Here is a 24,633-nt window from a genome sequence, read left to right as displayed (position 1 = left end):
ACTGTTGTGCTGTTTCCAGCTTACGTTTCTGCAGTTCATTATTTCTGAGAGTGAGAATAATGCAGCTACCCTTGAGTCACACTTCATCTTCTGCAAACCATTTCTATTGAGACTTTTTGGGCTCTAATTGTGTCTCCCAGTGTGCCTGCAGATGGTCCCAGTTTAGACTCATCTTCCAGTGCTCCCAGGCACATGGTGGGATTTCTGGGATTGCCCTGTGCAGTGCCAGCAATGAATGGGACTCAGTGATCCTTGTGGGTCCCTTCTAACTCAGTCATTCTGCGATTCCATGAAGGGTTATGGGAGCAGTCCCTCTTCTGACATCCAGATTAATGATGAAAATACAGAATGGTGCTGGGTTCAGTGCTGGCCAAGGGCTGGCTCCATTAGCTGCCTTTTTCCTTGTAGACACTGCTAGCTATGGCACAGTTTTATTTCTGTGCTATTTACCCTGTAGTTATTGTAAAAATGACCCCCAATGCCTGAGAAGAATGAGCTCTGAACTCCAATGATTTCAGAACACTAATTTATTACTTTATTAAACTATATTATACTATAACTATATTACACTAACAAGAACTATCCCTAACTAGAAAACCTGTGACTCTCTCCTGAGTCACGGCTGTGGATTTAACTGGTCAATGAATCCAAACCACCATCACCAGAATCCAATCAAGAATCACCTTGGGTAAACAGTCTCCATACCACATTCCCCATGGGCACAGACAGAGAGCAGTGAACGAGATAAGAATTGTTTTGATTCTCTTCTCTGCTTCTCTCAGGAAAAATCCTGAGAAAGCTAAAGCTCCCTCTGTTCAGAGTGCATGTGAATACCACATGTAGTAACAGTGTTTACATGATGTTTCTTGGCTTTATCAGGATAAAGTCCTGTGCAAAGATGATCAAAGTATTTTTAAAATCATGAAATGTGGCATCAGTTATTTCTCAAGACTTGTTACTTTGTTGTGCCTTGCTCTTGACGAATCCATGCTCACTTACTCATTTCCTGGTTTCCTTTTAGGCGACTTACAAACTGAAAAAATAAAGAAAATGAAAATATCTAGGCTTTTTGCCTCCTCCTTCTATAGCTGACATACTTTTTGCACGTGTAAGGGCTTTTGTACCCATCTCTAGCATGTCATTTCTAGCATGTCTATGAGGGGAGTTATTCTCAAGGTTGTGATTGTCTTGGCCTACTATGTGGACACATATTTTATAATTGCATTACCTGGCTGGACATTCATAGTCAGAGTGCTCTCTCCAAATTAATTTTGGTGTCACTGGCATTGATGCTGTTTCCCTGGAATCAGTATGCCCAAACATATTGAGTCTTACCAGAGCACAAAATGCAAAGGCTAAGCTTAGAAAGAGTTTTGCTCATTTATCTGAGAAATATAATTTTGATTAACATAAGTTATCATTCAAAAGTAAAATAACTATTCACAAATTCTCATGAAAGCTGCTTTAAGATACATCAATTCTGGTTATTACAGGGGCTTGCTATTTGACAATTATCAAATATGAAGCCATCCTTTGTATCAACCATGCTTTGCAGTCACAAAAAATAATCTCAAATGTTACTGCTTCTGTCTCCTTAGGCCAGTTATTGGATCTTCTACCCAGAAGTAGGTACACAGCAATATCTAAACTTGTAATATAGAAATAGTCTCTTAACATAAAGAGTAAATGCTCTGTGGCTCAAGTTTGTCTGTGTCTTAGTGGCAGTCAGTGCTTGCCTAATGTTTTCCTTTGAAAATGACATACATCTATGTGGTTTTTTTTGATCTGTTGCCTTGCTCCTGCCTTTTAATATGGGATACTCAAATTATGCTGATGCTATCACAAAATGTGTTTTTTGCTGGTCTGTATTTTTTCTCAAATTGCTCTTAATATTCAGTTTGTCTTTTCAGCGCCACTGAGCACAGAGGCAATATTTTCAGAGTGTTATCTACAATGATTACAAGAGCTCTTTCCTCTGTAACTACTCAGTAGAGCCCCTCACAGAAGATATAAAGTTGGGATTAATTGCTAATCATTTAGTAATCATCAGTAGATCTCTGGAATAATGGAAAGATATTATTACCACTAGGGTTTCATCAATGATCTCATGTATCTGAGCTGCTTGGGGTTGTGTGTGCTCTGTCACTTAATTCTGGATTTTTGTGCTGGCAGCCAAAACTTAATACACACTGCTGCTATTTTGCTTGTCTTCATCTTGTCTCTGCTTCCAGAAAGTGTTTACAGTGAATTATTTAATATTTCTCTGTGCTAATGAATGTATATTTGTTTTCAGTAGGACTCTGTAATTCAACAATCCGTTGGCTTCTGCAGCAAAGTTATGGCTCAGAAGTTCCTTCCCTGCACCCAGTTTGTAGCCTCCCATGTGTTCTGTCTGGCTGTTTCTGAATCTCAGCTCAGTAAAATATGCTTCTTTTTAGCCTGAATTATTTAAATGTCTTTACATAAATACTGCTGTGCTGATAGGTGGATCTGTGGCAAAGGGCCATGAGTCAGTGACTAGCTTTATTTGTGCAACTGCAGTATCACTGCAGTGCTAGAGCTAAAAGGAGAAATTCCTAAATATCTCTGAAAACTTGGCACACACCAGCCTCCTGGTGCTTGTGTAGCTGGAGCTTGAAACCAAATTCTAGACCACTGTCCTCTCCCATGGGGTGCTGCAGGTAGAGTGTGGTGCCATTTACACCTGAGCTGCTGCTAGCAGCCTGGAAGGGGTTCTCAGCTGCATTAACTCATGTTTTGGCTGTCAAATGCAAGAATTTGCATGCTTCTGCAGTTTTGCCCTATTTAGCATATGTAATTTTAACAGCTTATGGGAAATTCCTACAGAGTCAAGATGTATCTAGAGCCATAGTTCCATGCATAAAAGTTTTCTGGGTAGTTGAGTTTCTGCAAAGAACTGGAGGGAATGTTGATCCTGACAGAGATCAGAGAATATTTTGCTGCCATGTATTTGGCTTCAGGGGAGTGAAGGTTTCACCCTCTGAATCTCTTCCTGAGAGGCAAAGCCCAATGCTGATGCTATAGAAGGGTCTTCATCTCCTAGGGAGCAGGACAAAAAATTCAAATAATACACTTATAAGGCTACCTAAATATATTAGGAGCATTTTAAATGCTGTTTTGCACTCTGTATAAAATTGGGTGGCATCTTCGTGAAAGAGAAATACATCAAGACTTTCGAACTCTGTGAGGTGTTGTTCCTGTATAGCTCAGATGTCCAAGTTTCCCATAATTAGCAAGGTTTTGTATAAAAGGATAGCAACTCAAGGGTTCTGAGCTATTCCTGTAATTTGATTATAAGTGTAATGCCTGTGTAACACCTTCCTGCCTGTGATGTTGTGTGTAATCCTGTGTGCAGCTACAGCTCTGGGAAGTTCTATGTTAAACTCGGTGCTGTGGTTACTCGTGAATGAAATTACTGGAAAAGTCTTGGATGAAAAAGTACATGGAAGGATTTAAGGCAGAACATGGCAAAAGCAAAGGCTGCAATTATCTGCAGCTGAAAACAAGTAGCTTTTAATATGTCCATTCACCTAAGGGAGGGAGAATTATAGACCACGTGCTCTTTCCCTTTTTCTATCATTTATCTTCTTCTTTTTCCTTTATACAGTTTATCACCCATAATTTCAGGATGTGTTTTGTTTCTTTAAGCTGTTTTATCTATAGGCTTATGAGGTCAGTCATGTGTGAATTCTTTTGTTAGTCACCTCACCTTTTGCCTTGATGATGGAAAATTGATCAGGCCTAAAGTACAAGTTCAATAGACAACCCCCTTGGTCCTTTGTCTAGGAGAATAGCTACCATTGAAGGCCATGAGCAGGTTGCTATTAATATGACAGCCTGCTCTATCTCCCACTGTAATTTATAATGAAATACCTAATCTCCATTATTTTGATCCAAGCAGGCGATCCCATGAAAAAGTCTTTTCATCCAGTTCCCAATGGCAGTTACATGAGAAATGGCAAACCAATAATTTTTGTCAAGTTTTTTAAGCCAACAGAAATGCTTTTCCACTGCTACAGTTTCAAAAGGCACAGATAAAGCTCATTCACTGAGATGAATGAAAAAGCCATCTGGGGTTTTTCTTTTTGACTTCCTTTCCTTTTCTCCATCCTTGTAATCAAATTTGAGCAAAATCAAATGGGGCTTTCTATGAAAGTACCTTTTGTTGATCTGAACGAGCTGGTAATTTACAAAATACCCTTCCTTTGTGAGGAAGGCTAAAGAAAAAAAGAATCAGTAGCTTTTAAAGCTGGGCCTTGGTGGGACTCTAAATGCAGTGAAAGCAGTCTGTGTTGAGAGATTGAAATGCATTTCAAAGCCAGGCCTGAGTCAGGGTACAGGGAAGAAAAAACCTATGTGCATTTTATAAGAAGAAAAACCTGAATGGGAAGGGGAAAAGAGAGAGAGGAAAAAATCTGGATAATACATTAATCATTATTTTGGAAATTGTCTTCCTTACTGACACATACTGCGTAACTAGTGATTGAGAACTTGGATTTTTGTTCTATTATAGGCATCTCAACATTTGTCTGTGCTGCTTTAAAGTTTGAGAGGCAAGGATCCTTGAACACTGCTGGACTATGTTTTAAATGTGTATATATATTTTTTCAACTTTGCTTTTTGTGGTTCTTTTTCCTTTTTTTTTTAAACCATGCCTGTGAAGTATTATGAGGAAAAATACTTGCAGGAAAGCTGAATTTATTCTTTTTGGCATGCTAATATTTATTTTTATTGTTTTTCTGCTTACCAGATTTCCTAGGGGTAATTATTTCCCACTGACTCAGACCACAGGACAGTGTGAGCACGTAACAAATAGTAAGTTTAAGCCTTTTTTTATTATTTGTATTTTATGATTGATATGAAAAAGCTGAGAATTATTGATTAATTGCAAATTCAGTATTTTAAGGATGTTATACAGCTGTATAAATGTATTAATGAGAAATATTGATGTGGTTTAATGCTTATCATCTCTGTTACTTACTATAACTGTTTAGTGAGCTAGAAATAAGTGCATTGTCCTGTGCTGAAGATAAAACAGCTTGAGAAATAAACATTAATTTGCATGTTGTATGCAATGATGTGAGCAAGCCTAGCCCACATTTTAATCTTTTCCTATTTACAGGCTTGCTTAGAATGCAAAATGTTTCTCCCTTTCCAATTCTGTTTTGATTCAGGATATTAATGCATTTAAAAACAGCTTCCTGGCTGCACAATATAAAATATGACCGGCAATTTACAGAAATGTTGGCACTCATAGTAGAAATTTTGGTGTTAATTTTCATTTTTAAGAAAGCGTCTCACGTTATTTATACCTTGACTTGTGCTGTATTATGATAGGAAGAGAGAGGTATGATTGTTACTGATTTAAATCTGATTATTGTTGTTGATGAAGCACTGGTAAAATCACAGGGGCTTTTAGATTTTTTCTTTGAAAGGCAAAGCTTGTAAATAATGTAGAACTCTGAATTTTCTGTTATAAACTCTTTATTTTAGATGAAATGGGATGAGACATGATTTATTTTGTGTTCCTTATGCACATGTGTGGACAACGTTGTGATATCCCTTAAAAAACAGAGCATAGGAAACAGGCTGGGATAAGTCTTTTGCTTTTTAACATTACCAAAAATCCCAAGTCAACCTTTTAAAGTTTGAGTGTGGTTTCCATTAATTAGATGCCAAATTATTTAACAAATATCTTAGAGTATTTTCTTCTACATACCCTGACATCTGATTGAAGTGGAAAATGTCAAAAAGCTACTTTTGTGGCTGAATTAATTTCCCACTCCTAGTTCTTACTGTCCTATTCACTTTCAATTTCCTTCAGGATTTGTTTTCTCACATGGTTTTGAGCCATTTGCTGCCTCCTAATGACTGACTTATAAAACAGCAAACATGGAAAATTTCCAAAAAACTTTTTCTGGAGCTGTCACTGCTGTATATTTTGTCATTTTCTACCATTTTTTCATGTATTTATTATTGATGAAGAAATTGGTGAATTTTTAATGATTCTGCTCTGTGATATTCTTAGCAGACCATTGGACTTTCTACCCTGAGAAGCGCAGGATAAATAAATGCCTTAATGGGAAACTTTTCTAAGGCTGAGTGGGGGAACAAAGACACAAGTGATTGATTTTGTTTGGATCATGTCATTTAGATAATTTAAGAATCTCTGTTTTCCTTGGCTGGCATTCCAATGTCATAGGGCACTTCTCTTGGTAAATAATTTTCTCCTTCCCTCCCCTGTTTAAAAATCATAATTAGTCTTTGTTTAGTTTTCTGTTCTTTCTCCTTTATACCCTCTTAAACTTTTAAGACATAATCTTCATCAAAGACTTTGTCCAACCTATTGGGTTTTAATTGATTATTTAACAAATGAAGCAATTACAAAGCAAGATAAGGTCCATCATGGTCTTATCTGTATATCAAGGCTTGTGTTCATACCACAATGCAGCACCAGCCTGCTCAAGAAGTTTTGTGACCTGTCAAGATATAAGTATTCAGAGTTATATAGAGATTATATATTTTTCTTGATGTAATCTTTTCCCTCTCATGAGCTCTGTAAGTAGTACAAATGGCTTGAATTGGGAAGAGAGGGCTGAATGGAGCTCTGACTTTGCCCCTGTTCTTTATGTATATTTGTGGATACTCTCTAAACTTTTCCCTACAGGGAGTTGCACTCAGTGGCAGCATTGCATTTGTGGCTGAATGTTTGTAAACCACTGTAAGGCTCTTACACGAGGGTTAGATTTTACAGGAGAATCTTCAGCTGTGCTTGATTTTGAGATGCCAAGTTTTATGTTTGAACTTTTCAAGCTGAAGCATATTTTGCATTAGAGTATGAGGAATTAGCATAATAAATTGCTTGCAGTAATTTTTTTAAATAAATGTCTTCATAATTTTAATCATCTGTTGGGAAGGCTTTATTGCAGGAAAGGCTCATAGCAACAAAAAAATGCTTCATTTTTGAGAATGTATACTTAATTGATATGCATAATTTTTATAGTCTGTGATTTGAATTCTTGAGAGGAGCCTACATTAATGACACAATAAAATGGGGGACTGAAGTTATTTAATGAGTTAACAAGTACTTCCTCTGTTAGAGAACATAATCCAGTGCAGCATAAACTGAACAAGGAAATGTACACTGTGACAGGTTAGCAGATCCATGGGTGAGCTGCTGTGTCTGTTGAGGTGACTGTTGAAAACAATCAATAATTCTACTGCCCTAAGGTGTTTAATCAGATGGTTTGGGTGTTTAATGAGACTGAGTTGGATGGGGATTGGAAAAGATTTTCAATGGCATTTTTTTTATCATCCTAAACAGTGAGAGGTGGGAACAAAGGACAATAGTCCTGGGTCTCATGTGCCCGCTAGGGCTCTGCATTGCCTGCAAGGAACACTTTTCTTTCCAGATAAATTTTTGTCACTGAACATTAAAAGGAACTCAGCCTTAGTGAATATACATAGCAGCTTATGAGAGCTGTATTCTCATAAAGATTATAAGGAAATGCAGATTTAGGCAGTGTCACATCTAGAGGAGTCCCTTGAAGAAGAGATAAAGGAAAAAAGGCTACAGAAATATGTGGGGATTGGAATGAGTATAGAGTGTTGAGGAAGAGATAAGAGAAGTTCTAAGAGTGGTGGATGTTGCTGGGGTAAGGAAAGGGCATTAACCCTTCCATGTCCCGGTGCCCAGGTCTTCTCCTCAGAGTCCTGACCACCTTTTAGATTGACTCTCCCAGGGTTGAGTGCTGCATTTAGTATAAATCAATGTCTGTATTCATATTATCCTAAAACCAGTAATTTTTTTAAGTTGGTTTTTCCTCACCGTTGTTACAACACAGTGTGGTGAACCTAAAATAAATACAAGTTTCTCCTCTGAAGCACTGAAGTGAGATTTCCCCTTCAGGCACTGATGAGCAAACCAGGGTCTGGCTGCAGTGCTGCTGGACAATCCTGGTTCTGTTTTTCTGCTGGCAATGCTCGGTGATCCAGCCTGGGGGATTGTGGCATTGCTGATCTCTGAAAAGTAAAGCAACATGAAAAGTAAAGTAAGAGTAAGAAAGTCCCTTTTAGTCCATGAAGTCCATCCCTAAATATCTCAGGATGCTTCCAAACTTCTGATGGTAATTTAGGGGTGGGACAGCAGGATCAATGCATTTAAGTACAGGTAAAGATGCAATTGTTGTCACTTAGTTCTGTTGTACTCATGGCATTTCCAATACATTGTGAGTTTGGTGTAGTCAGGTCTGTAATGATTACAAGATTTGCTGTTCAGCATGAACTGTGTGATAAAGTCTATTTTAGGAGGGTTTTGTGTGATTTTTTTTTTGGTGGGGGTTTTTAAACAGCTTATTCCTTGTGGTTTTATGGAGCACCTGCAAATTACCTCAAAATTCTTGATATTACTTTGAGCACTTAGAAGGACATTCCATTTAGTCATTTGGTCTGATTTTGGGTAGCAAATGTTTCATGTTATATGAAGGGTGATACAGAAAGATGTGTTCTTGGAGTATTTCTCTCTACAAAACAGTCCAATAAATTATTTTATAGCACCCATTTTAATCCACCCAAACTAAGAATGTACAAGACTAGAGATAAAGTTTTCATCAGACTAGTCTGATGAAAACTATCTTTTTATTTGCAAATTTCTTGTAGAATACGGTGCCATCCTGTAGAGTAATGAAGTTTGGATAACTGCTTTAAAATACTCTCTGCCAGTTTTATCCTTTGGAGCAAAATCACTGAGGGCAGAGCGCTGGAATTTGTTGTAGAGAGTAAGTGCAGTAATGTGGCCATTGCCCCTATCAGCAATGCCTGGTTTAATATATTTTCTTCCCTTCCCTGCCAGCTGGGGGAGAAAAAAGGTTTCAATATTATTCTTGTAGTTTTGCTGCATAGAGAAGACCTTTTTAAACTGATCGTTTGCTATTTAGCTGTTTCAAATGTCGTAAAATATGTGGCACAATGGTACTAGGGGTTCTAGTCTTTTTATTTTCCTGGTTGATAAAGCAGATCGGGGAGACACACAGATAAATATTTGTGGCTTCAACTTCTTCAGGGACTCCATTTTTAAGGGCATACCAACAGCAACATGGAATTTTTCTGTACTTATAATTTTCTTGGACTTGGAAAGCTGGAAGATAAGAGCAGAGCTGTAGAAGAAAGGTGTGTTGTAACCACCCTCTGAAAAAGGGTTCAGATGTAAAAGTACTATTTGCTTCAAGATTTTCACACTGCTAGCTTGCTTTTCACCTCAGAGGTCTCCAGTGTGATCCCTTCTAGCTGGTTCAGGGAGTGGAGGATTGCACTCATTTTGTAAATGCTGAGCCATGTCCATTTCAGAATCAAGTGCTTGTAGCCCTGAAGATGGTATTTGTGACTCTGACTTAGACACATAACTCTGTGCAAAATAGTTTTGCTGTGGCCAGTCTGTAAAAGGTGGGGTATTTAGAATAGCCATCCAGGGCACCGTGTTTTATTGGATATAATCCATTCTTCATTCTTCCAGTGAGTATCCTGCTCACAGGGATACCTAAGGCTCCAGACAGAGTCAGTCCCTGGGCCACAATGTGCAGAAAAGCCACAATGGCACCTTTGCCCATCCCATATTTTGAGCACCTTTGCCCATCCCATATTCTGAGCACCTTTGCCCATCCCATCTTCCCACTCAACCTGAAGAATTATGAAAAAAATATTCCACATGCTTGCTCTTCCTGTTTGGAAAGAAAGTGTTTTAAATCAATTATCCTGAGTTCAGCTGTGGTTAATTTTGGTTGGCAGTGAATTACATGCAGAAAGATCCCAAATGTTGTTGCTTTATCACATCCATGTCACAAGGACAGTCTGTAGCAGATTGCAATGTCTGTTTCTGGTAAAAATGGCAGCAGTTTTTTGTGGTGTAGCTGTTGTTCCTTGGCACTGTGTAATAAGAGCCAGAGGCTTAGAGAGGCAGCAGGGAAAGTCCTGCTGCTGTGGCAGCATCTTCCTGGAGCTCCAGTAGCCTCTTAATCCAACTCCTTAACTGTGCATGAGACAGTGGAGCCCCTCTCTTTGAAACAGAGTGCACCTGGTGCTAAATTGCTGTCTTAATGCATGGGGAGGGATAGCTGTGGCTGAATTTCACTAATTCTACAATCAGTTTCCACTAGACAAAGAAAAGATATCTTTTGAGCCTGAGAAAAATACTGTCTGTTAAAGGGCAAGCACAAACTGGTTGGGTGAAGTCCTTTCCCTGTTTCTGTGTTGTGGACAAAACCCCTGCAACTAATTTTGAGATCATAACATGTCACGTTCATCTTGCTTTTTATGCACATTATACATTTTATGTATGCAACTGCATCTTAGATTCCTGTTTGCGATGTACTTTAAGTATCAGGGGGGAGAATTTGATTGAAATAATCAAAGTGCTAGACAAGAGGTTTATAGGGATGTTTCATGTTCTTTTTATTTCAAACTGAAGAACGTTATGATGTACCAAGAATATGTCTTTTAGGTTTTTTAACTTTTCCATTTTTTTATATCCCTTTCCTACACTGTCTTGTCTTTCTTTACTGCTGTGTAACTCTGAGAGCTTTCTAGGTCATGGACTGGTGGCTTTGCTGTCTGTTTATATACTCAGTAACAGACCCAGTTCTTGACTGGAGATTCTAGGTGTTTCTGTGCCTTTTATCTGTGAAAGCAGAACAATATTTTTATACTAGCCTTGTGTATGTGCACAGAAATAATTGTACCAGGATAATAATGTCTGACTGGCAATCTTATAATCACAGGTTCTATTTAAGTTTAGGAGATTAAGGCAGGATAGATTCGTGGGCAATAACAAATTAAATACTTTTTATGAGGCTAATGCAAGTCTTGAGTGTTGTGAAAATGTGCTAATAATAACATGGCACTATTTCCTTACTTAACCTTGAAGATCTGTGAACTCAGTGTTGTGCTGCCAGTAAAATACTTCTGAGTCTAAAGGGAGGGGGTGCAGCTGTGTGAAGAGCTTGGGAAATATTTATCCACTTCCAGGACCTTATTTGCCCACTTCAGGGATGCTTGTTTGCTGTGAGAAGTGATTGTTGTTGCCCATTCTGTGGTTCACAAGATGTGTGATGAGAATTCTCATCATTCTTTGTTTCAAAAATAAAAAAGAATGGACTAAGAATATTAGACTGTGTTCCATCTTGATTGCACTGTTGATAGACCTGACAGTGTGTGGTGGTGCCTCCTGAGTCAGAAGCCTGGAGGTGGTTAAATTTCATTGACTTATGCATTCAGAGAGTATAAACCCTGTCCTTGTGCAAAAAATACCCAGTTATAGTTTAAGGAAGCAAATCCTTGAGAGATCTCTGTTCTGCCAGCTCTTGTGCTCTAATGTCTCCTGTTTCCTCTGCCTGAGCATCTCTGAGCCTTTTCTCATGGGAGCTTTGAAGTGCAGCCTCTCTGGGGTCCATCAGGCCAGGTAGGTGTGAATTTTCTGATACATGCTGCTTTCAGTCCAAGTCAGAAGCAGAAAAGGGAAATTTGGAAGCTATTTTGTAGAACAGTATGCAGACTAAATAATCTCTTGTAAGTGTTGTGGTGTTTGAAGCAGGGAAAAATTAAAATAAGCAACAGAAACTGTAATCTGGATTTCCTGTGTTAAATGCACATGGCGAGGGGCTGAGGTGTCATTTTTGGTTTTTATAAATTTCTTCAATAATTTCAGCTTAAAAGTGTTGCAACAGAAAAGTCCTTTTGAGTGTTTTTTCCAGTCAAGTATATGTCTCTGTGTATGGAAAAAGCACAGTCTCCATATGCAAGAGAATGTATGGGGGGATTGGTAGCATGCAAAAGCAGATATAGGAAATTGTTGAGTCAGTGTAAACCCTGAATGGATTTGCAGCAGAGAGCCAAGTTAAAATGAATTTGATTTAAAACAGAATACACAACATCTTTTTTTGCTTGCTTTCAGGAACTCGCCGTGTAAATTCAGCCTATTACAGATAAATGAAAGAGAGGAGGTCTAAAATGAAAAGTAGCTGTAATGCACAGATTGAATGTTTGGGTGGGAGTGAAAGTAGGAGTTACTGGGTTGGAACAGATTCCTTAAGATCTGTCACATCATACCATTAAAATAAAGAGCTAGACATAGTAATTTTAAAGGGATATTGTGTTGGGAGATATTAATGCAGTAAAATACATTGATGGATTCCAAACTTAAGGTCTGTTACGTGTTTTATACTGACATAATAACTGTAGATAGCAAATACTTGCTGTGGGTACAGCATTGCTTGTGAAAGGAAAGATTACAGTGTTAGGAAACTTTGATTCCATCAGCTCCCTGTGTGCGTGCTTGCAATTTCATTAGGTTATTCTTGCAATGTTTTTGATCAAATTTGTAATATAATCAAATAACTTAATGAAATTCCTGTATTCTTTCAGTTTTTCATGCTTAGCAGCTGCAGTCCTCATGTGAGAAAGCCAAAAGAGGCAGAAATTGCCTCAGTTTCTTTTGTTCTGCCATGGAAATTTCAATGGTCATGGGCAACTCATTTCTTTTATCTGTTCTCCACTGATATCTGGTCTCATAGTGGTAGTGTTTTGATGATAAATAAATAACTTCACAAATATTTAAAACCTATGGATAATAGTGTTGTATAAATGATCAAGATTTTAGCTACAGCAGAATATAAACTGAACAGTACTTTTCCACAGCCAGGCACTTTATTCTGGATATATTTGTTCCCACCTGGTTCCCCACCCTGTCTCACCTGGGCACCTCACTGTCTGTGCCTGTACTTGCTGTGTCCCACCTTCCCATTTTATTGTGGGGCCCTTGGATGTGGAAACCAGGGGATTTTTCTTAATGCATCACAAAACATCTGAGAGAGGGGTGAATTCAGCTCAGTTGTCCCAGCACTAAATTCTGATCCAGTCTTCCTCTCTCTTCCATGGAAGGCCCATCTCAGGCTCCCTGTGAGACTCTGGAAAATCTTTGCTGGCTGTTCCATTTGGGGCTGGTAAATCCCTTTGTTGTAAGTCACAAAAACATAAAGAACTGGGAAGAAGCATGAAGCCTGGATTTTCTGCAGTGCAGACTTGCACCTGGTATATCATTAAGGTGCTGTAATATGCATCTAAAATTATATATAAAATATCTGAATTTTAAAGCAATATTTATTTCTTGTTCTTCTGTTTCTTCAATGTTTTATAAATTGTATCAAGGAATAAAACCACTTTTAAAACCCCCTTTTTAAGGAAAGAAGAAGAGAGACACTTTTTAAATTAGTGTGACGGTTATGATACATATTTAACAAAGCCTGGGAACTTGGAAGTGTAGACAGCCATTGTCTTGTCTTAACCCAGCCTTGTGAGTAAAGGATACAGTGTCAGATGTAACTTTGAATTTTCCTGGCTTCTGTCACTTCACATCACAGCCTTAGCATTAGTAATATACAATTTTTTTTGTTGAGGAGCAAAAGCAAAAGTGTATTTTGACTAGTAAAATTAAGAAGATGACATGTAAATCATAGAAGTTCACTGTGCAACAGTAATGTGTGTAATTTTTTTAAATGCAAGTGTAATTCTGAGTACATGGTAACTACTATCTATAGCTACAGAAATATCACCACCTCCTGCCTTTTGGCAAGAAACTGTATTTTAAGTTTTATATATAGATTACACAATGACAGAGGATAAAAACTTCTAGCTGAGCATTATACTTTAGTACAGAACAGGAACTAAATATAGTCACTGTGTCATCACAGCAAGGTTGTTTTGTGGCAAAAATACAAAAAACAAACCAGCAGTCCATTCCTGCTGTTACACAATCGTTAGAGACAGATGAAATTGGCTGTAGAAGCAGCTGACTACAGGAGATCCTATCAAGAGTGGGAACAATTGAACCTGAGCAATGGCATTTCAGCCACTGGCACCTGTTCTGTTAACTCTCAAATTCTTCTCATTAATCTGCTTTGAACAGAGCTTGGAGATGTCAGACTGCAAGGGGGAGTGATGCACCCTTTCATGAGCCAAAGGAGTACTTAGGGCTACTTTTCCCTGGAGTGCAGCAGCTCTTCAGGCCTGCTGGCAGGAGTTTGTACTTCCCCTAAGGAAGCAGGAGCTGAACCCATTTGCAAAGCAAGGAGAGAACAGAAATCTGATAGCTCAGGATGGCTGCCCCGTTCTTCAGCTCTGAGCTGGTCCCTGTCCTGTCTGTCTTCTCTCTCCCCCTCTCCTCTTCAGTATCAAGAGGAGGAAAGGGCTTGAGGACTGAGACTGTAGTTTTCATCTTGATGCTGCTGTGGGAAAATTTAGATTGTTCCAAGGGCTCAGTGAAGGTGGGTAATTGGGAAAGGGAAAAACTGGCCTGTTTCTGGCCAGGAAAATGAGCAGACATTAATGAATTTAAGATTTAGAATGGGTCTCTGAACTCCATGCCCCAAGTACTCTGCAATTAAATGTCTGTTAGGAGCTTGTGTGAAGCTCTGTTGAATCAGGACAACTGGACAGTGTCAATGATGTGATTTTTCTTACACAAGCAGAGTTGCTTGGCAAAAGCAAGAATAAACCATTATAAGTTGCATTTTTTTGTTTTAATTGAGGTTTTTTTTATTGGTGGGCTCATTGAGCTATGATATAGAAAAACTGAGTCAAGTGCTGGGAGTCAGTTCTGAGATGTCCTGTTCCTGTTGCATTCAGCCAGCAAGTAAACTCTCATTTGAGGTTTCAGGACCTGATCTGCCCCTCCCATACTAGGGCTTTACCCTTCCATGAGAACATTTCCCATTTGCTGAATCATGATAAATCTGCAAAACGGAGCAATTTAAATTTAAATGGGTGGTACTTCCAGCTAGCACATTACCAGGTAATTATAGACCCTTCTTCTGGGATATGAGAGTGTAAAACTCTTCTAATAAATGATGACTACTTTTACAAAATCTGGGCAGGGCTCTACTGGGGGAAATTCAGCATTAAAAGGAGCATTATCACCTCTAGCACCATCTTGTGTTTTCTCTTAAAATGAAAGGGGAAGAGGGTGTCTTGAGCTCCACCACAATGTACAGAGACTGACCTGTAGGTGTGTTAGTCACATTGAACATGCCACTGACAAACATGGAGATTTAACCACAGAGCTATTTAGGCAGGAGCCTAATTAGGCCTGCTGAAGAATAAGGAAAGTTCTGGCATGATTTGGTTTGTGAGAAATAAGGGATGATTTGCCAAGCTTGGGGAAAACATGCTGGCAATTCTTCTGCAGGTTTTAGTTGTATGGCTTTTAAATTACATATAAACCCTGTCAGAGATTTGGTTCTTTTGTGCATCTGGACAATAGTACCTGTTTGTGGTGTGGTTTTCTTTGGTGTTTTACTGTTGTTTGGTTTTCTTCACTGAGACTCAAATTCACAAAGATATATGCCTGCTTAAATGTAATTTTCCTAAAAAATATAAATAACTTAGGAAATCTGGTCCTAAGAGCCTGATCCTGTAGGAATGATGACACATCCTAGTCCTGCTGCTGGAGCCAGTGGAGTCTTACTTCATGTGTGGAGTAGGAAAAGGTCACACACAATGCAGGTTCTCTGTCCTGTGTGTGAGCTCAGGAATCACCATGGTTACTCAGCCGCTGTTTCGCGTGCGCTCTCTCGCTCCTTCTCTCTGTTTATTTATTTATTTACTTGCTTTTTTTTTGTATTATGTTGAAGGCAGATCCTAAACCTACAGTATGAAACAGTGGCAGGAGCCTTTTGAGTGTTTATTGCTTTGCAGCAGTGATGTATCCATAAGAGGCAGGAGCAGCCGGGTGCTGGAGCTGCTGCTGGTCACCCAGAGCGTGGCTCTTGACCTCATCCCTGCCTGTAAAATGAGAATTGTTTGCTTTATTAATATAAAATAGTTACTGTTTGCATCACCATTTCCATCTTATGATGGGATTGTACATTTCCAACAGTGGCAGCCTGTTGCCAAGATGTTAAGTTTTGCATAACTTAGATTAGGAGTTTCTGTTTAGTACTGAGGGGAAAGACTTTCAGGACTGAAGTGACTTGGTGGTCCTGTTTATGATGTAGCTGTCCTGCTGTCACTTAGCAATTCAGTGCTTTAGTGCCTGCTGAAAGGTAAAATATTATCAGTGCAATCCAACACCACAAATATATTTTTATATGTAATTTTAAGACAAAACAAAGAATCATGCCTAAGATTTATTTTTTCAAGTAAAGTATTCTTGTTCATCAAGTATACCTTGCTGCTTCTGCTTCTTGATCCTGTCACAGTGGCAATAAAGGGAGGGCAAACAGCCGTGTGAGCTTGCCATTATGCAGATTTCTCAGCAACCAAGTTACTGGTCAATAAAGTTCTGTAGAAATATTTTAGTTTCTAATTTCTCTTTAAGCACCACACCGCTCATGTGAATCTGTGGAAAGTTAGGCACCAAATTAAGAGTTGAACTGCCTTTGTGTGTACGGAAAATAGAGCTGTTTCAAGTATTTCTGAGAGTGTAGGTGACAAATGTTGCTTTTTTTGGTGGCATCTGAGTTTAGTTTGGCGATACGTGGTTGTTTTTAACAACATGTGGGAATGTCGGTGACCTTGATTTTCTTGCTATAGCCTTGAGGGACAGATTGATACTGGGGTGTATTTGGAGAATTATTCTTACCTGCATGCAAACAAATATAGTACTGCTACTATGCTGGTTTGGTCTTATCTTGCTTGCTGCACTTAAGCCACTGGGTTTATACTACTGCATTTATAATGTAGGCTTACCAGTTAAAAAAAAAGGGAAGCCAAGATATTGTAACAATCTAAAAGAAAAGTTAATGGGAGGAAAATTGTTCAGCTGAAAAATAGAAACATATTGTTCCCCTGATGTTTTAGAGGAGATTTTGAGCAGTGCTTGTTTGGGAAAGAGGACAGTCATGGAAAATAGGAAGTAGGATTTTTAATAAGGAAAGTAATGATGGAAAACAACCAATAGGAATATGGACAGGTAAAGAATAATTAGAGATCATCTTTAAATAGCATAAGAGTGAGAATTTTTTGCTCTGTTCATATCATTCTGTGTTGTGCCTTTTGCTGGGATTTTACACATTAAGATTGCCACGTATTGCTTAGTATTGTTAATACTCAAAATCCTGGCAAAAGGTTGACATTGTAATGGCTCTAAAGGACCCATTTCAATGTAAATCCTAAGGGTCTATCAATGTGCAGGGGATTTATGTGGGTGAGTCCCATTAATGGTAATGGGACTTATGTGCGTAAATCTCTTCTGCATTGATGGGAAAATAGACTCCTTAGTATGCAAAGTCTCATTTGAAATCAAAGAGCATTTGCATAAGATCCATACATGGCATGGAACTCTGTGTGTTAAAAACAGTATGAAAAGAAGATAATACACCTTAACTACTTTAGTGAATGAATACTAGTGTAAAAGGAGTATTCTTGATAGTACGTATTTTATTTTAAAAACTGCGACAATATTTACGCAATTATCTCCAACCCCTAGAAACCAGAATAATTGCCTTTTTATTACCGTGGATGACTGCTTTTTACACGAGTTTAGTTGAGCAAAATAATTACGTGCAGTTGCAGAAATTTTGCACCGAGCTCACGACACAACTTCCTGCGTGAAAAGTTTGATTTATGGACAACTTGGAGCGCGAGTAAAGAACCAAGAAGGCTTTGCAGTTCGCAGGGGCTGTGTGTGCATGCCAGAAATACTCCGAGGGGTCAAAAAACGGAGAGAAATTCTCTGTCCGCGCTTTGTCCCCGCGGGTTCCCTCGGCAGAGGGAGCGGCCGCGCCGCCACCAGGTGGCGCTGTTGGCAAATGGAACATGAACAGAGCCGGGATTTGGGGGCGGGCGATGAAATTCCGCTTTTCCACCAAAGTTCCACCAAAGTTCCAGCAAAGTTAGTTAGTTAGAGCAAAGTTAGTTAGAGCAAAGTTCCATCTCCTACTGGCAGCACCCACTCTGTGCTCTGCTGAACTGTTCCCTGCGTGCTGCTTGCCCTGGGGCGCTCCAGTGGAGATGCTGCAGCAAAGTGATAGCATGGCCTGGGAATATCTGCAATATTAATAACCTGCTTTAGTCTCTGCTGCCTGACATCCAGGCTTTAAAAGCTAAGAATGAGCATAAACAGTTTGAGGATTCTGATATTTCTGTGGTTTTGAAGTGGTTGTAAGTAACTTCGTTTGCTGATGCAAAAGTAGAATGGTCATTCTTTTCAATGGGGAGAGGAGCCTGGATTCAGGGAGCAGCTTAAGGAGGGAGTTTTGAGTGTTTGTGACTTTGCAAGGTTTCATCTGCCAGCAAGAAGAAAAGCTAATTTATGTCTCCTGTAGTACCTCACCTCAGGAATTGGTATTGACTCTTCCAATAAGACTTTTCTCATACTCAGGGGCCTTCTAAATAAAAATAGCAGAGTTGAATGTATATCAATATTGAGCATATCTGCTTTTTTGTGTTCAGGATGAGTTTATCAAATTATGAACTCATTTGATATTGATAGGAAATTGTTGAATCTGTTTTCCTTTATTGTTTATGCAAAAAATATTGATCTTGCTACTCTTATGACACTAGCCAGTGCATACTGAAGAATTAAGAGTTGCTCTGGGAATTCAGCTTTAAGTAAGTTTCAACAAGCATTACTGAGTATGATAAACCTCTCCAAAGCTCCCTTTTATTTGTTGGACAGAAAAATAGTGGTTTATGGTTTATATCAGAATCGTATTTTTAGATGCAGAACTTCTGTGTATTTATAGAGAATGGTGTGTGAATGGCACAGGTGAAACCAATTTGTCCAGTTTTTCAAGGAGTTGATACTTCTGTGTGCATTGACTTCTCTCTTTCCTGTGCAGCATAGAATATGAATTTATCCATCCTGATTATGGAGTTCCTAGAGGAGATTTAGATGGTGGACAAAGTACTTATTTAGAATGATGACAGCTATTATGACATAAAGCCAGATTACTTTTATTTACTTTTTTTTAGTTTTATATTGAATAGTATCTCACTACTTTTATTAAAGCTTTACTGCTAAATTCTCAAGCTCATGTGTTTCCTACAAGGTGATTTTGATAACTAGATGGTTTATGATATCGCAAAGTGAAAGAAATTGAACACACAAAAAGGTTTTAATTTAGAATAAATGCACTTATAGGGCTCAGACAGTTGCAGCTAAAAAGGCACAATTTCTTGTATTCTGAATGAATTGGATTAACTTTATTTTAGTAAGTTTTGTGACTCAGTAACATTTTACTTGCATATGTTATAATGAGACTGATTTTCTTAATGCATGCAGGTCTAAGTCCGGATACATGGATAAAATTTGGATACATGTACTATGTATATGTGGAGGAAGAGTTCCTTCTTTTGTACGTCTGTGTATTTTGTTTTTTCTGCTTCCTAAGGACTTGCTTTTTTGTTAATTTTTTCCCATTAGAAACTTATGGCACATTATAAACCCACATTTTCAACCTTCTCTGTCTGTCTTCCTTAATTTTTTTATTCTTTGAATTATTAATAACAGTTTTGCAAAGAATATCTGTAGCTCAGGGGAGGAGGGGAAGGCAGGGACTGGAGTGTTATTCTGTACTGGAAATTTGGCAACATCATCTGTTTTGAATAATGACTTTAGCAATGAAATCCTTGGAAAGATTTCCGTTGTTCTTTTGGCAATTTATTTTGCCTTGAAGAACACAAAAGCTTTTGGGTCCAAAAAACCCTGCTTTTAGGTACAGGATATAGAAAGAGAATACATAGAAGTGATCTGACACGGGTTTAGTGTATTCTGGAGTTTTGTGTAACTCTGACCAGGAAAAAGTCATCTTTGGAAGCAGACTTGGCCCTGAAGCCATCCTGGAAATGTGGTGATGGGCCTGAGAAATCTCAGCTTTGTGATGAAAACTGAGAGATCTGAGTCTTGGAGAATCGGCAATGAAACAAGAAGGGTGATGATGAAGGGAATCTCTAAATGTGCTGGCTGTGAGTTTTGCAGTCCAGGTTTGAAGTGATGCTCCCAGCAGCCAGCACTAGAACTGTGTGCTCAGGGGCCTTGCTTGGCCTTCCAGGAACTGCAGTCAGCAGGGGGACAAGTTGTGTATGGTGGGCTGAGAAATCAACATGTGAGGCTAAAATGGGATTTTAAAAAATTAAATTCTGTCTGAATCTGTTGTATGATGGCTACATTTTTCTTATCCAGAACAGTATGGAATAATACTATGGTGCAATGGTAACATATGAATATATTGCATTCCTGTCTTGAGATAATCCCACAATTATCCTGCAATACAAATAATAATCCCACAATTATCCTGCAATACAAATTTGTAGGATAAGCAAATAAATACTACTAGAGTCCTTTATTTTCTTTAAGATAAATTAATCATCTTTTCACCTCTACCACCTTTGACAAAGAAAAGTTATAAAGGACTAGGCCATTATGAAAGTACCTTTCAATGCTACCTTCTTCCTGTTCTCTTGGATAAAGCCCGTTGTACAGTCTGAATGCATAAAAGCTTAAACCCTGTGTCTTCATTGTTTTGAATGACTTGTGGGTGAAATCAAACCTGTTCTTCTACTGTGAGAACCTGGGAGTCTTTGAGCACTGATGAAATTATGACATCACTTTACTGGTGAGGGTATGAAAAATGTTATGGCTCTCTCTGCCTTATGGTTCCTTGTAATTGCTGCTCTTTAGATGGCTGCTCAAATAAAGAGTTTGAACCTTTCTGCATAGCTATCTCTGGAGTTGTTGTTCAATGTACATGTGATCTGGTAATAGAATTTACCATTGCTTTTGTGTCTTCAGCAGTAGTTGAAATGAGGCCACAGCTTGGATGGTGAGGAGAGGAAGTGTCAGAAATGCTGGTGCTCTTACCCAGAATCAATTGTTGCAAACAGTCTGTTGAGATGGCCAAATATTTATTTTGAAAACAAGCAAAGAAAAAACAACAAAACCAACTTTATATAAATGCAGCTTTTAATTAAATCGTATATCTTCCTAGTTTCTAGACTTTTGAAAAATCATGTCATTTTTTCCTTCTTAAAATAGTACAAACTGCTAACAAATTTAGTAGTTATTGTTCAAAGACTGTTAAAACCCACTTGAAATAATGTGCAAATCCCATCTTTCCAGTAATAGTAGTTTGTTAATTAGCAGAGCTACCCAAATACTGAGATTGTGATTAAAATGGCTCTGAGTAGGAGGTGGTAATGATTCCTGCTTTACAACACATTATAGGCAGTGCTCATTAATCCTGGCAATAAGAACCACAGATGTGTGCTTTTAAAAAAAGTCAGTGGTGAGAAGAATCACCTTGAATTTGACCAAGTGCTGGAGTCTGTAAATTGTGGTTTATTTCATTTCTTAATATTCACAAAGTAGCTACCATTTTTGGGTGTTGGTTAGTGCAGACACTGGGAGGAACTGGGAGGAACTTTGCTGTGGCAGTGAATGCTGTGGTGCCCAGCTTGGGCAGCTGAAGCCCTGCTGGGTGTGGTTACATGGACTGCAGAGGTACCATTTGGGGAAGAAACAACAATGGAAGAAATGACCATTCCATTTCTGATGTTGTGAAAAAATAAGTTCATGCACAAACATTTTCTGTCCTGAAGAGCTGTGAGGGGTTTTGTGTGTTTGGGTTTTAACTTGCCTTGGGGAACATGAGATGTGCATTTTAAGAGAGCTGGTAGGAATGAGACAGAAATAATCAGACTTCTTTAAACCTGGATATCCCCTTCCATTCATAACAAGAAGGATATTTTTATTCTTTCTGTTTCCTTTCAGAACACATTTACTTGATGAGATCCAGTGGACTTGATCTTAGTCCTAAGTCACATATGTAGAGAAATACAAAAATAACTAATCTTTTCTCTCATGGCCTCAACACTATCATCTGTACTAAACAGTAGGACTTTTTTTGGGGCTCTGATTTTGGTTGTCTTCTGGTAGTTTAGGAGTTTGTCTGAGGAGCTCTTGTAGTTTTGGGAGCCTGAGTCTTAAGTTTCAGGGCTGAGAATTGAATGGGATACTCCACTGTTTTAGAAGATGTCAATTTTGTCTTATTGGATGACCAGTAAAGATAATATCATAGACCAGATAATTTTGTGTGAGTAACTGAAAGTAAGGCTTTATTTTTGTCATGGTGAATATATCCAATTTTAGGATAATGGAAGGAGTGACTAGTGTTGTTGTATCCATCTTTTTTAAGGTGGCTAAGTAATACTAAAACAACAAATGATTTTAGATTTTATTTTCTATACATTATCTGGACTTGGGAATTGCTAAAAGATATAACTTCTTTGCCTCTATCCAGATTAAGATGATTGAGAGAAAAAATTGAAGTGTCATTGTAAGGAACACCTAAATAACTGCTACCTTATAAAAGCAAGTTTACTATGTGAAAAATAAGCAGCAGATTGAACAACTACTGCTTCTTTTTGGGGCTTAAATGGATAAGAGGAAGGATCATGATAAATGGGAGTCCACTCCAGCTGTCATTTGGGTGCCTTGGTCATTTTTGTATTTTTTTTCTTGATTGAAGTAACCGTCCTTGATTTTAATTTTGCAAGACATATCTCTATGCCTTTACTATTCCACAGGGAAAGACTTTGATCTGGAAAATAGTTTGTATTGCTGTAGTTTCTGTAGTGTTCAGTAGGATGACTACTGTGCTTAGAGGATTGTGCATAATGAGTGCTTGGCATTCTACAGGTTTGATCCAGGGAAGGGGGTAAGGCCCTCATACAATTTTCTGAGCACCCTCATGTATCATCCAGAGTCACCAGCAGCCCCTTTCCTGGTGTGTGTTTTGCAGGATACTCTGTGTATGTGCTTAAAAAATGTCATTCCTCTGGATATTATCAGAAGACCAGGTGGAATGTAAATTATGAGTAGCCAAACATATATGTGGAGTCTTCAGTTCTGCTGGTGGGATGGACCACCTTTCTTTCAGGAAGCATGTGAGAACCCTGTGTGTTTTTCAAGAATGTTATTCAATCCCGCATGTGCATTGGGGTGGGAGTAGAAAATACCCATGGGAAAACTGGAACAAGATCTCATACAAATTAGGGGCACATAGTGAACTGGAAATGTATTTACTTGCACCTTGAAGGGGTACAAGCAAATAACTTGAGCAGACCCTTCTGGTATATGAACCTCAGGTTTTATGGATGCTCTTTTTTTTTTCTTTTTTTTTTTTTCTTCTAAATGCCTAAGAGATTTTAAATTAATCTTCTCAAAACTCCATGTGAGTAATTTTTAAGTGGTGCTCAGTTTCTTTGTTTTGTTTCTGTAAGTTAGTGAGTTTGAATTATTTTAAGAAAGTGTTTGCAGTCGTAATTAACTGAGATATTAAGCTTAGTGTTAATTACACAAATTGGTGTGAATATCTGATTGAGTCCTGAGAGGGTTAGATTTTTCCCAGCTGTGAGAGATGACATTAAAAGATGGATAATTTGTAATTTAACTGCAGGAGTTAAAGGAATTTGCAATAAAAATATGAATGTTTTTGCTTCTAAACTTTAATAGCAAAATATTTTATCATCTTGGGTGGCTTTAATACACTGTTAGTATAATGGAGAAACCAAATTGTAAGTCTATGGTGGACAGAGGGCAGGACCTTCCTCTCTTGTGGAAAATACTGATTTTTTTGGACGAGGGAAGAAGGTCTGACTACTTACCTATGTTCTGTTAAATCCCATAAAATTACCCCATCCTTTCAGGGCTTTTTTGTCATGTTTTGCAGAGGATCAAGAAGGAAGAGTATACACATAGTAACTTCTGAGGCATAAAAGGTTGATTCATTACCTGTTGTCAACTGACATTCTCTATTAATTTTCTTTTTTTTTTTCTTTTTTCTTTTTTTTTTTTTTTCAGAATAATTTCCTCATTTTCTGTTGGCATTTTTGGTGCAATTCAATTCAAGACGAGGTCTGAAGTAGACCTTGCTTTAAGGGGAGTGTAAGGGATGGGTCAGACAACTTCCCAAGGTTTACTGCCACCAGATTTATTCTGTGATTATTGTTGGAGATCTGTGTTTGGAGCCAGTATATAGAAATCCCCTCTGGCCCTGAGTTCTGCAAATAGTTGTCATGTCCTGGTATTTACAGAGGACTCTTTTATTATATGAAGCATTCATCCTGAGGCCCCACTCAATGAATTTTCTGGGTTTCTTAGCAGTTTTGATTATTTGGTTTTCAAGAGATAAGAGGAAACAAGGTGCTCTGTTTAGCTTTATTATTTTAAGAAAGTTCAGGAGTTGCACGTGCTGATGTGTGATTTCAGAAAACTAAGAATAATGAGGGGTTTTCCTCATTTCCTTCAAACAGTTGAAATGTATGACTAAAAAGCTCTGTGTGAATGGGAAACAAATATTTTTACTGCGTTTGGACTTATATCATTTTGTACCTCTCAAATGGATTTGAGAGACTTCACTGAACTGTCATCTTCTCTCTCTTGAGTGCTAAACCTGAAATTGTGGTAACTGCCCCAATTTTGGCTTCTGCTGTACGATTTCTCTTCTGTTGTGGCTGATTCACTCTCTGGGGTGGATTGAGCACTAATGGTGCCTGTCCCAATCACATCTGGCCAGATGTTGAGTTCCCAGCACATGGCACGTGTGAGTGTGAAGGATGTCCCCA

At 38.3% G+C, this 24,633-nt stretch overlaps 1 protein-coding gene across 8 annotated transcripts in view; it reads left to right on the top strand.

The window, feature by feature from the left end:
* LOC115496429 (uncharacterized) overlaps positions 1-24,633 on the top strand; it is a 266,317-nt gene that overhangs the window by 20,394 nt on the left and 221,290 nt on the right. For 7 of the 8 annotated variants that reach the window (XR_012057466.1, XR_012057463.1, XR_012057464.1 and 4 more), the window contains exon 2: positions 4,772-4,836. Coding sequence is in view for 2 of the 8 variants with exons in the window: in XM_072933607.1 (XP_072789708.1) it covers positions 4,772-4,836 (65 nt within the window). In the remaining 6 variants the exon portion in view is untranslated. The other variant, XR_012057470.1, reaches the window with a different exon arrangement.

The sequence above is a fragment of the Taeniopygia guttata genome, chromosome 9 (genome assembly GCF_048771995.1).
Source record: "Taeniopygia guttata chromosome 9, bTaeGut7.mat, whole genome shotgun sequence".
NCBI lineage: Eukaryota > Metazoa > Chordata > Aves > Passeriformes > Estrildidae > Taeniopygia > Taeniopygia guttata.
The sequence above is the reverse complement of the archived record's forward strand: the minus strand, read 5'-3'. Positions and strand labels throughout refer to the sequence as shown.